Below are 13,577 nucleotides of genomic sequence, written 5' to 3'. Positions count from 1 at the left end.
ATAGCACTCTACAGTTTTAAGAGAAAAAAAAGACTCAAAAATAAAATGACTTTTTTACAAAGCATCCTTCATCTGAGTTTTTAATCTTTTTTTTTCAGAAAAACTTATTATTTTCTATATTCATTTATATACCCACTCAAGGCTTGAGATTTTACACCAAAGGGTTTCAGGAATTCTGCTGTAATGATTTTTTGTAAAGACTGCTCTATCAACTATTTTGTCCCTACACACTTCCTCAAAAAGACACAGTTTTATACTACGGTGAGGAGGAAGTGGCATTCTTATAACTAATTTTCAGTTATTTTTGACAACTTAAATCAAGGATGACTACAAACTCCTCAGAATTTTTTCAACACACAAATAAACTAAGATGACTGATTTATTAAAACTGAAATGAAAGAGAAATGCACCTTCTCAAGTTGTAGGAATCAAATGCTACAATTCAGACCAAAGTATAGAGATAGCACACAAAAATAAAACAAACAGGAACACCTTCTACCAATGTTGTCTAAGTTAGAAAGAAGGTCAGGTAAATGGGCATAAATTTAAAAAAAAAAAAATAACAAAAATCATATCCTATGGGGAAAACATCATGTCCTTGTAGAGCTGAAATTGACCCTAGAGAACTAGTATCTTTAATTTGATAACTGAGGAACCAACTAGAGATTCAAGGACTATTCATTGAGTGCCTACCAGGGGCCACTTGCTGTACAAAGACTTTTCTTTTTCCCACCTGATTGTCACGTCTTTTCATGAAACAACTATTATTATACCCACTTTACTGTCGAGGACACTTGTGTCACAGGAGGACTGCCACAGCTAGTTAGAGCAGAGATGTGACTATAGTCCAGCTCTCCAAACATCAACCTCAAGATACCACTCCCATGCAGTATTTTGGCAAATTGTTCAGTAAGATGCCACAGTATTTCTGGATATTATATAAACAGTAACCTGCAACCTTGACATAAGACCCCTTGCTAAAAAGCAGAGCTCCTCAAAAGAGTATTTCTTCTTGGCTGCTAAGAAAAGGAGCATTAGCAACTAAATGTCATGCTCACTTAAAGGACCCCAACTAATATTTATACTGAGTCTCCAAAGTACCTAAAATCCACCCTGGCTGGTGTGACTCAGTGGACTGAGTGCCAGCTTGTGAACCAAAGAGTCGCCGGTTCAATTCTCAATCAGGGCGCATGCCTGGGTTGCAGGCCAGGTCCCCAGTGGTGGGCACATAAGAGGCAACCACACATTGATGTTTCTCTCCCTCTCTTTCTCCTTCCCCTCTCTCTAAAAATAAATAAATAAAATCTTTTTTTAAAAAAGTACCTAAAATCCTAGTCACGTGGCTTCTACATCATTCATGACAATATCATTTACTCAAGTTGCAACTGCCATTTCTCAAGCTTACAGTCTACGCTTAAATCTGGACTCCATATAAAAGGACGTGGAAGGATTTTCGCACTTGTAGGAATAAACGAAGGCACTGCAGCCCGCCTAGCACAGCTCTGAAGCCTGTGAGTGCAGCAGCCAGCACCCACTTCCTGTTCAGGCAAAAAGGGCAGGCCAGCAAGGGTCATTAAAATTGAGACCTTACAACTGCTTGCTGTCTTTCAAAACAACCCAGTCTAAGTAAAAACATAGTTAAAAAACTAGTGTGACAAAGTGATTTTTGGCAACTCTAACATATAAAGTTTCCTGAAAATACCTTACAATGAAATGTATTACAAGGGCAACCCAATCTAGGTTTTCTAACAGCATACAAGATGCAATTTTAAGGCAGATGCGCAAATATCTGACTTGAGTTATGAGAGCCACTTAAACTAAATTAACGGATGGGTGAGCGTCACATCTAAGTCAGAAACATATCCTTTAGGCAACGAAACTAACAGACTTGTGCGCTTTCCTGACCAAAGGATTCTGACAACTCTACTAAAGATCTACGATCAAGAAAGTGGAGCACTCGAGGGGCCACCAAGAGAGCAGGAAATTAAAAAAAAAGAGAGAGAGAGAGAAATAGCTTCCAAAAAGAGTGAGTCACTAAAATATTTAGGTGTCCTGGGCAAATGCTAAGGTTTTGTGGTTTTGTTGTTTTGTTTGTAAGATAAGAACTCTTTTAAAACACAAACACAATACCATTTTCATCAAATATCCAATAACTATTCAAATTTCTCCAAATGTCCCATAGAATGGCATGTGTTTGTCTCAGTCAGAATCCAAATCTATTCACTGCGATTAGTTTCCATGTGTCTTAATTCTCATTTAATCTATATAGTAGTCTATCTTTTTTTCTTGTGATTGACTCTTTTTAAAGATTTTATTTATTTATTTTTAGAGAGGGGAAGGAGAAAGAGAGGGAGAGAAACATCAATGTGTGGTTGCCTCTGGAGCGCCCCCTACTGGGGACCTGACTTGCAACCCAGGCATGTGCCCTGACTGGGAATCGAACCAGCAACCCCTTGGTTCACAGACCAGCGCTCCATCCACTGAGCCACACCAGCCAGGACATGACTTTTTAAATAAATTGGATCATTTTTCCAGTACATTACCCACAGTGTGGATTTTTTAAAATAGTTTTTTATTTTAAAAAATGTATAAGGTTAAAAACAGGACATCTCCAGATCTACTACAATGTCCTGCACCATGAAGAGCATCCGGCCTCTTTCAGTGAAGTCTGTGCTACTCCAGGGAACATGCTTGTCCACAAAATGTTGCCATGACAAGTAACGAATCAAATGTTCTCTCCAAGTAGGGAGCATCATGGAGACAGAGGGACCCATAGCTGATACCCTACTTTATGCTTCAATGCTTTTTTGGAACTAGGTGAGATACAAATTAATTTTTAAAAGATCATGCCTATGTAACAAATGGAAACAGTCAGTTTTGTCCAGACAAACTCATTTATTTCTGTCTTCAGGAGAGGCCACCTAGTACGCAGCAGCAGAACGAAAGTGAGCAAGGTTTTTTAATATACAAACATCTCTCCTACCAAGTGTGCATGTTGAACATTTGTTGACTATTTCATCCTTTTCCTTTTCCACCTCCTAACACAAACCATATGCTTCAGTAAAATCACAGTCCTCAGGTGACCTGACAGGTACATAGCTCATCATTCAGCTGGGATGCCTTCCACCCCCACCTGCTGCTGCCTAAGTCACGCCCTTCCTCAAGGATCAGCTGGGCTCCCTCCAGCTCCCTGAAGCCCATCTCTGGACTTCTGTAGCCTCTATTCCGTTCCCCAAAATGCCATCTAAACTAGCACTATACCTGCATTGAGAGCCGTTTCCTACGGCACACGAGTTCCACAAAGATTTGCTGAGGGCCTTCCGCAAACGGGGCATTCAATATCATCGCTGACAAGGCCCTAAGCTCCATAAGGAAGAGGACTTCCTGCGATACTACACCTGTCTCAGGAGCCAGGGCACAACAGCCAGGAATGTGCATTGTGAGCCGAACTTGCCCAGAGGGAAATCTCAGAGTCACTGTGACCCTGAATAGAGCACTTACTCTCAATTCTCATTTTCCTGTAAATGGAATAACAGGGACTCTCTCACAGAGATGTTGTTAAGATTAAATCACATAAAGCCCTGAGTACTGTCTTGTCCCCTCATTCCCTGTTCTCTGTCTGGTTTCTACTTTAGTGCACCTGTTCTTATCCATTTCTGAAAGAGGAGGAGCAAAGGACCCGGCAGAGTTATTGCCATGCAGATGGAGTTCATTAAACGTCCCCTGAGTGCTTGGAGGCACAGGACACCCACCTTGCCAGGGGCGCGGCCGTCCCTCCCCTCACATGTAGGGTTAACACCTCCGTTTCCCTAGTGTCACCCCGATTCTTCTTCCCCTGGAAAGAAATGGAACTTGCTCAGGACTAACCACAGGGCTAACCCATCCCCACCATCAAAAGCTCAATTCTAAAAGTGTGGAAATATAACCAGAAAAGAAGGCAATATGTGATCTTTTATCGTTTGATGGGGCAGATAATTTTCTCTGAATTTTGCTTGAATGGAAATCCAATATACCAGCATAAAGATGAAAGTTCTGTTTATAGAAGGGTTCCCAAATGTTTTTGTTTGAGCACCTCATGAGTAAAAACATTTGAACATGAATGTATACACATACACACACATACACACACATTTGTTTAGGTCACTTAACAAATATTTATTGAGCATTTACTTTGTGCCTTCCACTGTTCTAAGTGCTAAAGATACAATAGTGATTGAACCAAGCTAACAGCAATAATAACAAAGATCCCTCCCCTGTTATTTGTATCTCTCCTACACATATGTTGTTTAAAAAAAAGAAATACACGATGTAAGGGATAAGTACTATGAAGAAAAAAAAAAGGAAAGGGAACAGAAAATGTAGAGTGGCCTTTTAAATAGAATGGCCAGAAAAGTATTCAGTTAGAAGGTAACATTCGAGTTAAGAGGCAATAGTGGAACAAGCAGATATCCGGGGAAGAGCTCCACAGGTAGTAGGATCAGCAAGGGGCCTGAGGCAGGAGTATACCTGGCATGTCCACGGAATAGGACGGAGGCCAGTGTGCTGAAGCCAAGGAATTGGCTAGAAGTAGGAGGAAACACAGCTGGAGAGACAAGAGGAGGAACTGAGTGGAGGGAGCCTGGTTGGCCACTCTATGACTTTAGCTTATACTCTCTGTGAGACTGGAGGGTTTTGAAACAAGAAGCGACAGGAACTGAGATCCATCCCTCTAAGTAGAGTAGAGGGGTCAACGTTGGATGAGGAGGACCAGTCAGAAGGCCACTGCAATGATCCAGTTGTGGTTTGGCCAGGTGGTAAAAAATAGGAAGTAGAGCTAAGAGAATTTTATAGTACTGGTATATAATATATATTGAAAACAAAAAATGTAAAGGCATTTTTAAAAGAAATACGAATCCTCCATTTTCTTTCCCAAACTCAATAAGCCATCCTGCTCACCCCCGGGATAGAAGCCACCCCTTCTTTTGGAGACCACTGTTGAACAACAATTAGTCGGCTGGTTTGTCCCAGCTGACCTGAATTTCTGCCTGGGCTTTCTGTCTTGACACTTCCGTGCTCACTTCCTTTTTCTCTTCATCTTACCAGTCTTAGACACCAAAACAAGTTTCCTCCACAGACTGAGCATATTTACCCATGCAGAGGCTGCTGATTGCACCAAAGAATTCCCTCCTTGAGAAAGTTTGTGGTCACTGTGTCAATTGCACCCAAACTCTGGGACCAACAGTTGGGAAACAGACTTGTTAGACCCAGATGTTATGCGGAGTTCAATAAAACGGCACTACGGGGAACACCCAGGCCAGTGCTAAAGCAGCACCTCTCAGGAAGGCTAAGGTGGGCTCCAGCTCACCACATGTCAGAAAAGACAAACATGGGGTCTGCCAGGTTTGCTTCCCTTGCTCTGAAAAAGTCTCAGGGGACTCTAAAAGGGCCGTACTGAGAAAAGCCAGAGGAGTTCTGTGTATACCAAATGTAGTTCCTGGAGATTCTAGAAGATGGCATCCTTGGGGAAAGTACCCTTGACCTTTAGGCAGAACTCAAGATAGGTTTCTCAGACCTGGTCAACTCAGCTACCATTACCACCCTGTGCAGGAAATCAGAAGTTCATGTAAAGCAGGTACCTACTGAAACCAGACTCCATGGGTTAAAAAGAGCTTGACATTGAGATATTTGGGGCACTCTTAGAATGTTAGAGCTTGAAAGAATTTAGAGGATTCTCTACCTACCCACTACCATCTTACAGACAAAGAAACTAAAGCTATGACTTGCCCAAGCCATACATATGACTACTAGAAAAAGAACCATGAGTAAAATCCAAGTCTTCTGAGTCCCAACTTATTGTTACTTTAAAATAAACAAAAGCAATTTAACATTCAAACTTTTAGATACGGGTTAGAAGTGTGATTAAATTTTGGGTGCCTAGGCCTCAGATGTTCCTCCCAATCTTTCTAATTTCACTAGGACCTCTGCAGTTTCCCTTAGGGCCAAACGTTCCTGGTATTAAAGATGTCTTAGAAATATTCCTGGTATTAAAGGCCAAATGTTCCTAGTATTAAAGATAAGGGATTCTTACAGCTCACAAGGGTGGAAGAGAAGAAATTATTAATACCAGGACCCATGAAAACCAAGAGATTCAAGCATGCATTGACTTACTAAAGCCGGAAACAGCCCACAGGTGGGCTGCATATTCCGCATTTGCTTGGCCTCTCTAATAGAGTACTAGACAAATTTTCAGTTTTCAAAAGGGGAGACAAGTAGAAGGATCCTTAAAACTTAGGAATATCATAATTTAAAAAAACAAGGCATGAATCATTAATTTCAACCTCTTGGGCTGCCAACTTTTTTACAAGCAAGAACATTGATAAGAGAACATAACTGCTCTCCCAACCTCTGATGATAGGCAGAAGGCAAGTTTGATGTTGGTTAAAAAATAGTAAGGAAATAATCGATAAAACTTGACTTTGGGTGCTGGGCACACAATGCAATGCACAGACCATGTATCATAGACGTGTACACTTGAAACCTATATAAACTTATTAACCAATGTCACCCTACTAAATTTAATTTTTAAGTAACAATAATAAAATAGGGTGGGGCAGGGGAAAACGGAGACAAATGTATTTGAACAATAAAAAAAATTTTAAATAATAAAATAAAAATATTAGATTATGTTATATATTATTTTATATAATAATGTTATATGAATATTGTTATATAAACTAATCTATAAAATAAAAAATCTTGGGATTATCTATAAAATAAAGGGATATTATCATTCAAGGCAGGAATCAGTTCCTAAATCACCGACAGTGGTTCAAAAACTGTCTTCTGAAACCTGAAGTTAACCGACTGACTTGTCATGTGGAGACCCAAGTTGGAGCTCATTTACAAACGCACCCTCCAAGGCCCCATTTGCACAGAAGACTGCGCCACAAACCAAGTAAAGAGCCCGCCCCTCACCCCCAGCAGAAGCTTCTTCGTGGAGGCAGAGGGTGGAGCCAAGGCACCCAAAGCAGCCAGTCCGACCTCTCCATTTTATGAAGAGGAACCTAAGACCCATAGAGGTTAATCTGACGTGCGAAGGGTTGGCTAATGCACAACATATGGCACCTCTGCCTTCTCTTATACCCACAGTAAACACTGATAACCAATCATTACATTTTCCCCCATCCTCGGCTACAAGAGCCAAAATGTTCCTGACATAACGCTCCTGCAACCCCTCCGCCGACCAGTCAGAACTGCCCTATGAGATGGAAGGCATTTTCAACTCCGGACTTGCACCTGGCCATAAAACCACCTTGGTAGTACCTGCTCCAGTGGAAATGTGACTCAAAAGAGAGTGACTAGTCTACTAGTCAAACTAGTTCACTGCTACTGTCAAGCCCAAGGTGAGCAAACATAAGGCCTATGAAGCGTGACCATGTGTCCAGGTTCACCTGGGACGGTCCTACTTCACACCTGTGTCCCCAGCTTAATAGCAGCCCCTGCTATGCCATCACTCTCAAAAGTTGTCCCAGGTTGAATAAAAACGGTCTGGTCATCCAAATTCTAGGTCACTTCTAATCATCCACAAACATTTACAAATGTTTGTTTGTTTTTTGAGTACCTGATTGGGGGGGGGGACAAAAAACACTGATTCAGTCACCAGAGTTTTCTCATACAAAGGGACTTCCAAACAATACTACCACCTGGTGATCTTTGGAAGGGCCTTGGAGACCCTGCCCAGCTCTTTTAGATTTTGAGCTTCAATATGGGATTTTCTTTGGGGAAAATTTAAAAAAAAAAAAAAATGAGAGTCATAGCTTACACAGGTTTGAAACCACAGGATTATCACATCTCTGTAGTTCCTGCCTATAGTATTTAAATTATTTCATATTGTACTTCGACCCATTAAAATTCACCCATTATATTGTTGAAAGTGAAATCTTTAGAGAGAATGTTTCAGTCCCGTTTCTGGCACAAACAACGGTGCCTTCTTGAGTTTACATTTACTTTCTGTTTAGAGGAAAAAGAGGAAGTTGAAGTTGAAACTTTTTTTAAAAGTTTCCATCCATCCAGGGCTAGCCCTTGTGTGCTGCTGCTGCATTTACACTGGAGCAGCCAGCTGTTTGTCCCAGAGAAGCATAAATTGAGTTTATTTCAGAAAGTCATTGGCCTGGACAGCATAGATACCGGCTCTGTGCTCCAGAGAAAGATATTGATATCATCATGCAGAAGGTTTAAAAATTGTACCTGGCTACCTAGACTGAAGACAAGAAGGAAATATATCAAGACGTCAAGCAAGGGTACTTCTCCCTGAGTATATAGACTTCGGATGGTTGGAAGTGCTTTTCTTTTTGTTTCTCTAGCTTTCTGATTGTTCTATAATGATCCTAGCTTATATGTTAATGACTGAGAAAAAAAGAGAGAGTGAGAGAAAAAAATCACCGGGTTACCAACCACACATCATTCAGCGGGTGGGGAGCTGGGGAAGCTCACAGGACAAGCCAGGCCCGTGTCTGGTAGGAGCAGAGGCCTCACAGCAGCTCCTGACTCTCACAGAACTGGGTCTGGCCCCAGTACTCAGAGGAGTGCGGGGTGCAGCTCACCCGCTGGCTTCCAGAAGTAAGACCAAGCACCCATGAGTTCCATAGCTGCACCCTTTCACCTATTAAAAGTACAGCGCTGTGGTTAGAGCCCCACCTATGCCATCAAAACTGGCAGGGTAGGTGGACACCTTGCAAGTCACTTACTGGGTGTGTGACCTTGAACAAGTCAATTAGCCTCTCTGTTCCTGTTTTCTCATGTATTACAGAGGAATCCCTCTACAGTGGCTGTGAGAGCTAAGAGAGATGATTCATAGCAAGGGTCCAGCATACAGTAAGATCAAAATAAAGGTAAGCCATTATTAGGTCCCTGCCATGGAACACCAGTCTTCAAGTGCACTCCCCAAGCCATGCGGCTGGATCCCAAAACAACTAGAGAATGGTCCAAGGAATAGTGCCTTTCTTTCCCTTTCTTCTCTGCTGAAGGCAGGACTGGGGGACAGGGTTTGCTGTGAGCCCGGCGCTCTAGGGAGGGATGGAGGATGAGGACCACGCAGGAAAATATGCCAACAGGTCCCAAGGCCCCGCACTAAGGGCTAGAAATCCTGCTCTCAAAGTGAGAGGATTTCTAGTTTCTTGCGACTGCCACAGCTGCCAGCCATTGCCTTTGGCAAGGAGATGAGTGACTCAAGTGTGAGCTGGGACTTGGCAAGAGGACACCAAACCAGAAGGCCTCCAGGCAGGAAGCTCCAAAAAGGGCCACCTGCTGAAACAGTTTGTCTACAGGCAGCCCTCAGGACGGAGGTGGCACTCTGCTGTCAGGAGCAAATTCAGATATGAATACGCAGTGAACGTTTCAAGGTCCAACAGAACTTAGCATCCTGGCTTCCCAACTTTGAAACAGGTTTAAGGGGTCCACGCCAAAGATATGACCTCACACTTAAAATCACTGCAGCGTCTTAACTATGTGACATAAAAAGCAGCCCCCAGAAATTCAACAGCAAATCAAACTACACAGTTCTATGGCTACCTTCAGCCAAAATGTATTCCATTTGTAGGGAGTAGACTTGTCCTTTCCCAAACTTAAAATTACCTCACTTTAAATCAAAGATATAAATAAACCTCCTCATGTCCATTTAGAAAAAGTAATTACATTACTAGATTAATTACGCAGGTGAGTGTGTTCTATGCTACAGAAGGCAACCAACTCGTCCTGGTTTACTTTAGCACCAAAAGTCCCATATCCTGGGAAAACCCTCAGTCCCTGGCAGCCCAGAATGGTTGGTCCCCTTATCACTGCAAGAAAAAGTATGTATGTTGTGTGAGGAGGAAAACAGAAGAGACACAGTTACAAATGCAGAAGTGCCAAATGCCAAGTTTGTTTGTTTATAGCAATAGCTTCCAGTTCCTTCTCGTAGTACCAAAAAAAAAAAAAAAAAAAAAGTCTGAAAACCACACTTGCCTCTCCCTTCCCCCTTTCTTTTTACTCTTCCAAAATTCCAAAACAGAGTTAGGAAAGGAGCTTCCTCGTCTTGTATGATTGGGGTGAGGGTGCAGGGCTGACTGCTGACGTGGGGACTGCCAGAGCCCACCAAGAGCCTGCGTCTAGCGTCAGCAGGGCAGGACGCATCATCTTCCTTCACTCCCACTTCAGGCACAGTTACTTGGGACTTGACTTATCAAGAGCAAGAATGTGTCCTCAAGCGGAAAATCCAAGAGGCTTGGCAAAACTCAAGATTCACCACACAAATAGGGCATTTAACAAACGAGGGAGGAGTTAAGAAATGATTATTTTACAAATAGCTGAATGGAGAGCTAGGCACTCTTCTAGAAGCTGTAAGGCAGAGATTCCAAGCAGCTGGCTCGTACCCACAATGATGGAGCAAAAGTCACATAAGGAGGGGTTTAAACAAAGGGTTTTTAAGCCTCTGGTGAGGTTAAGAACCGGCTTCTAAGAATTTAAAGTTTCAAACTGAAAGGTAAGACTATATAAGGCAAGAAAGACTACACACTTCCTGGACTTTAAGCCACACAGAAACCATGGTTGCCCACCACTCCACCCTACCCCACCCCGCCCAGAACACCTCCTCAGCCAGCCTTCCTCTGGCTGTGCCCCAAAATAGGCTAGCAAGTTATAGGTGCTCTTGAATCTTAGAACTCCAATTCCTTTTATGCCTCAGACAACAGAACCAAATGAAAATTATACAACTCTTTCCCTCCACAGTAATACTACTTTTGAGAGGGAAGGGCAGCATGCATTCAGCAACATTTTAAAAGAGAAACACCCTTGAAGGTCCTACTGTGATACATCCTGAAGAATAAGTAACTTTCTTTCTTTGTAAGACCAAGTAATATACTTTTCACTAGTGTTGATACTGATTTAGAAGAGGATGCCTTCTTGTAACTCTTTGGGCACATCCAAGGACAAGACAGAGGTGTGTTAACCTCTAGCAGAGAGCAGAAGAGCCTGGAAGGCAGGAGACGGGAGCTAATCTCTGCCCAACAGACCAATCAATGGCTGTGGTCCTAAAGCAAGACATGCTTCACTCCTCTAGATCTCAGTTTCTTCATTTAAAAAATGAAGGTTTGGGGCTCAGTTGGTCTTTAGGATCCCTCGCAACTCTAAAATCCTGCATGAAATTCTTTTGTGTGATAATAATAAGACCTATTAGAAGTTTGTTTTGTTTTTTTGTACTTTGAAGATTCAGGAATAATGGACAAGTTCAGTAACTAACATGTCCTGGCGAAGATGACAAGACCAAGGCAGACTAAAACTGGAAGATTTAAAACAAGCAAATGTCTAACAGTTGTTGAAGTATGTGACCAAAAGATGGGGGGATTCCTAATATCAACTTACAAACACTTTTTAAATGCTCTGGAGCCAACGGGAACAAGCAGATTCATCACAATTACCAGCTGCTCCTCCTGCTAAATTTAACGATAACATGAATTTTAATTCAGTGATCCCTTCCCCGCAAAGGGAGGGGGGCGGGGGGCGGGGCGTGGATGAGCTGTAAAGACTTAGGGAAAGGAAACCAAAGCTTTGACTCTAAAAGACAGGAGAGCCTTTTAGATTGCATTTAAGTTGAAGGATGGACTGGCTAGATATTAACTGGGGACAGCGAGGCAACAGATGCAACCCACTCAGGAAGTATGAGATGTTTAAAACCAAGAATGGGCATGTTTGACCACATGTGTCAAAGTCAAGATTGCCTCTGGCACTACCAGGCGCCCAAAACAATGTGTATTCCACTCTCCATAATAAACAACGGGGGGGGGGGGGGGGGGGGGGGGCAAGTTATTTCTTTTTTTCGTGAAAGAAGCTGCAAAGAGTTTTGTCATGCAACTTTGGATGGATGCCTGTGAGTGTCAATGTCCTAAGAGCAGTAGAGTCCGCAAAGGTAAGGTGATTCCACTTCACACACCTATACTGTCAACCAATTCAGCAAATAGCCCCACCTCTCCGAATCGGCACCCTGGAGCTGCCCTGTGTGGTGTCTCTGAAAGGAAAGCAACACAGCTGATGGGCACAAGCAGAAGGTAGGTAATCCACCTCCTCTGAGTGGAGCCCTGGCTGGGCTTCACCTTCTCCTCGGAGAGATCGGCCAAAGCCCAGAGCGCTGTCTCCAAGGGTCCCCGTCGCGCATCACGCACACTCAGCCTCCCAGCTACTAAAGAGGAAGTCAGGATGTCATGTCAAATGGATAGACAGCCGACCACACAAGAGCCGCGGTCTGGGCCGGTCTCCGGCTGGGCTTGGGGAAGGGTCCCAGGATCCTTTCTCCCTCTCCATCCAACGTCCTCCTCCCCGCGGCGCAGACGAGCCTCCCCTCGGCCGGCACGGCTTGGCCGAGCCCGCGCTGCGCAGCTCGCGAGGAGCCGGAGGAGCACCTCGAGCCTCCCATCCCCCTGCCCAGCCCGGGCCGGGGGACAACACACGCAGGCACATATCCACACTCCAGCTCCCTGGCTGCGCCTGACGAACGCAACCCCTTCCCCAACCCGAGCGCGCAGTTCCGACGGCCCAGGGCGGGGACTGCGCAGGGGAAGAGAGCCGAAGCCGCCGGCTTTCGGAGCAGCCGGCGGCCGCACACACTCCTCCCCTACGCCGCGAGTAAACAGCTCGCGGGCGCGCTCCGCGCCGCGCCCCCATCCCCCCGCCGGGGCTCCGCGCCGCCCCGCGCCCGCGCGTCCCGCCCGCCGGCGCCGCCGCCCCCTACCTGGTCGGTGAGTTTGAGCACTGCCATTCTTCCGCTCCTTCGCGCTCACACACATACAGGTCCCTGGTCCGCAGATGTCACGCCAGGAGCCGGGGAAGCGGAAGGGATTGCCAGGGGAAGGGGAAAAAATCTGGCTCCCGAATTTGACAGCCCTCCCCCTGCTCCTCCTCCGCCGCCGCCTCCTCCCGCCGAGAGGCTGACACTGGCTAGTGGGGCTTGCAGTCGAGCCCGCCCGCCTTTATACAGGAAGTACCGGCTGCTGCCAGCCGGGCCGCCACTGACATCACCGCGCGCGGCTCGCTCGTGGCCGCGCCGCCTGTGCCGACGCTGCCTCCTGCCGCCCGCAGCCGCGCCTCGCAGCCCGCGGCCCCCGGCGCCCGCCCGTGCCGGCACCCTGCGCTCCGCGGGGGGCCGGGCTGCCTCCTGCTTTTCGCACCTGCTCACTGCGCCCTGGCAGGCCGGGCCCGGGCCGCAGGGCTGCCCGCGCTGCCCTCCAGCCCCAGAGGGTGCCCGGTTAGAGGCGCCCTCCGAAGCTGATCAAGATCCTACCTAGACCCATCTCTCTCTGTATCTCTCTCTGTATCTCTCTCTCTCTCTCTCTCTCTCTCTCTCTCTCTCTCCCTCTCACACACACACACACACACACACACACACACACACACAGCCACGGACACACCTGATGAGCAAGCCCGTGCGGACACACCCCGAGGGGGACAAGAAAAGCTGTCACTCGCATGCCACCAACTTTAGCCTGGAAGACTAGGTCACACCCATTCCCCTCAGCCTCTTCCCCTGATCTGAAATCAAATTGCCCAGCACTCCAGATTATCCTGCCCAG

The 13,577-nt window shown here is 45.3% G+C and overlaps 1 protein-coding gene across 1 annotated transcript in view; it reads right to left on the bottom strand.

The window, feature by feature from the left end:
* The window catches only part of ANKRD44 (ankyrin repeat domain 44), a 285,622-nt gene extending 272,732 nt beyond the window's left edge, over positions 1–12,890 (bottom strand). Inside the window, exon 1 of the mRNA XM_054566695.1 lies at positions 12,740–12,890. Within this exon, the coding sequence (XP_054422670.1) occupies positions 12,740–12,766 (27 nt within the window). The 5' untranslated portion in view covers positions 12,767–12,890. The remainder of the gene's footprint in view (positions 1–12,739) is intronic.
* Positions 12,891–13,577: the final 687 nt, after the last annotated feature.

The sequence above is a fragment of the Pteronotus mesoamericanus genome, unplaced genomic scaffold (genome assembly GCF_021234165.1).
Source record: "Pteronotus mesoamericanus isolate MK-2021 breed Mesoamerican mustached bat unplaced genomic scaffold, CSHL_Meso_final contig_179, whole genome shotgun sequence".
Classification (NCBI taxonomy): Eukaryota; Metazoa; Chordata; class Mammalia; order Chiroptera; family Mormoopidae; genus Pteronotus; species Pteronotus mesoamericanus.
The sequence above is the reverse complement of the archived record's forward strand: the minus strand, read 5'-3'. Positions and strand labels throughout refer to the sequence as shown.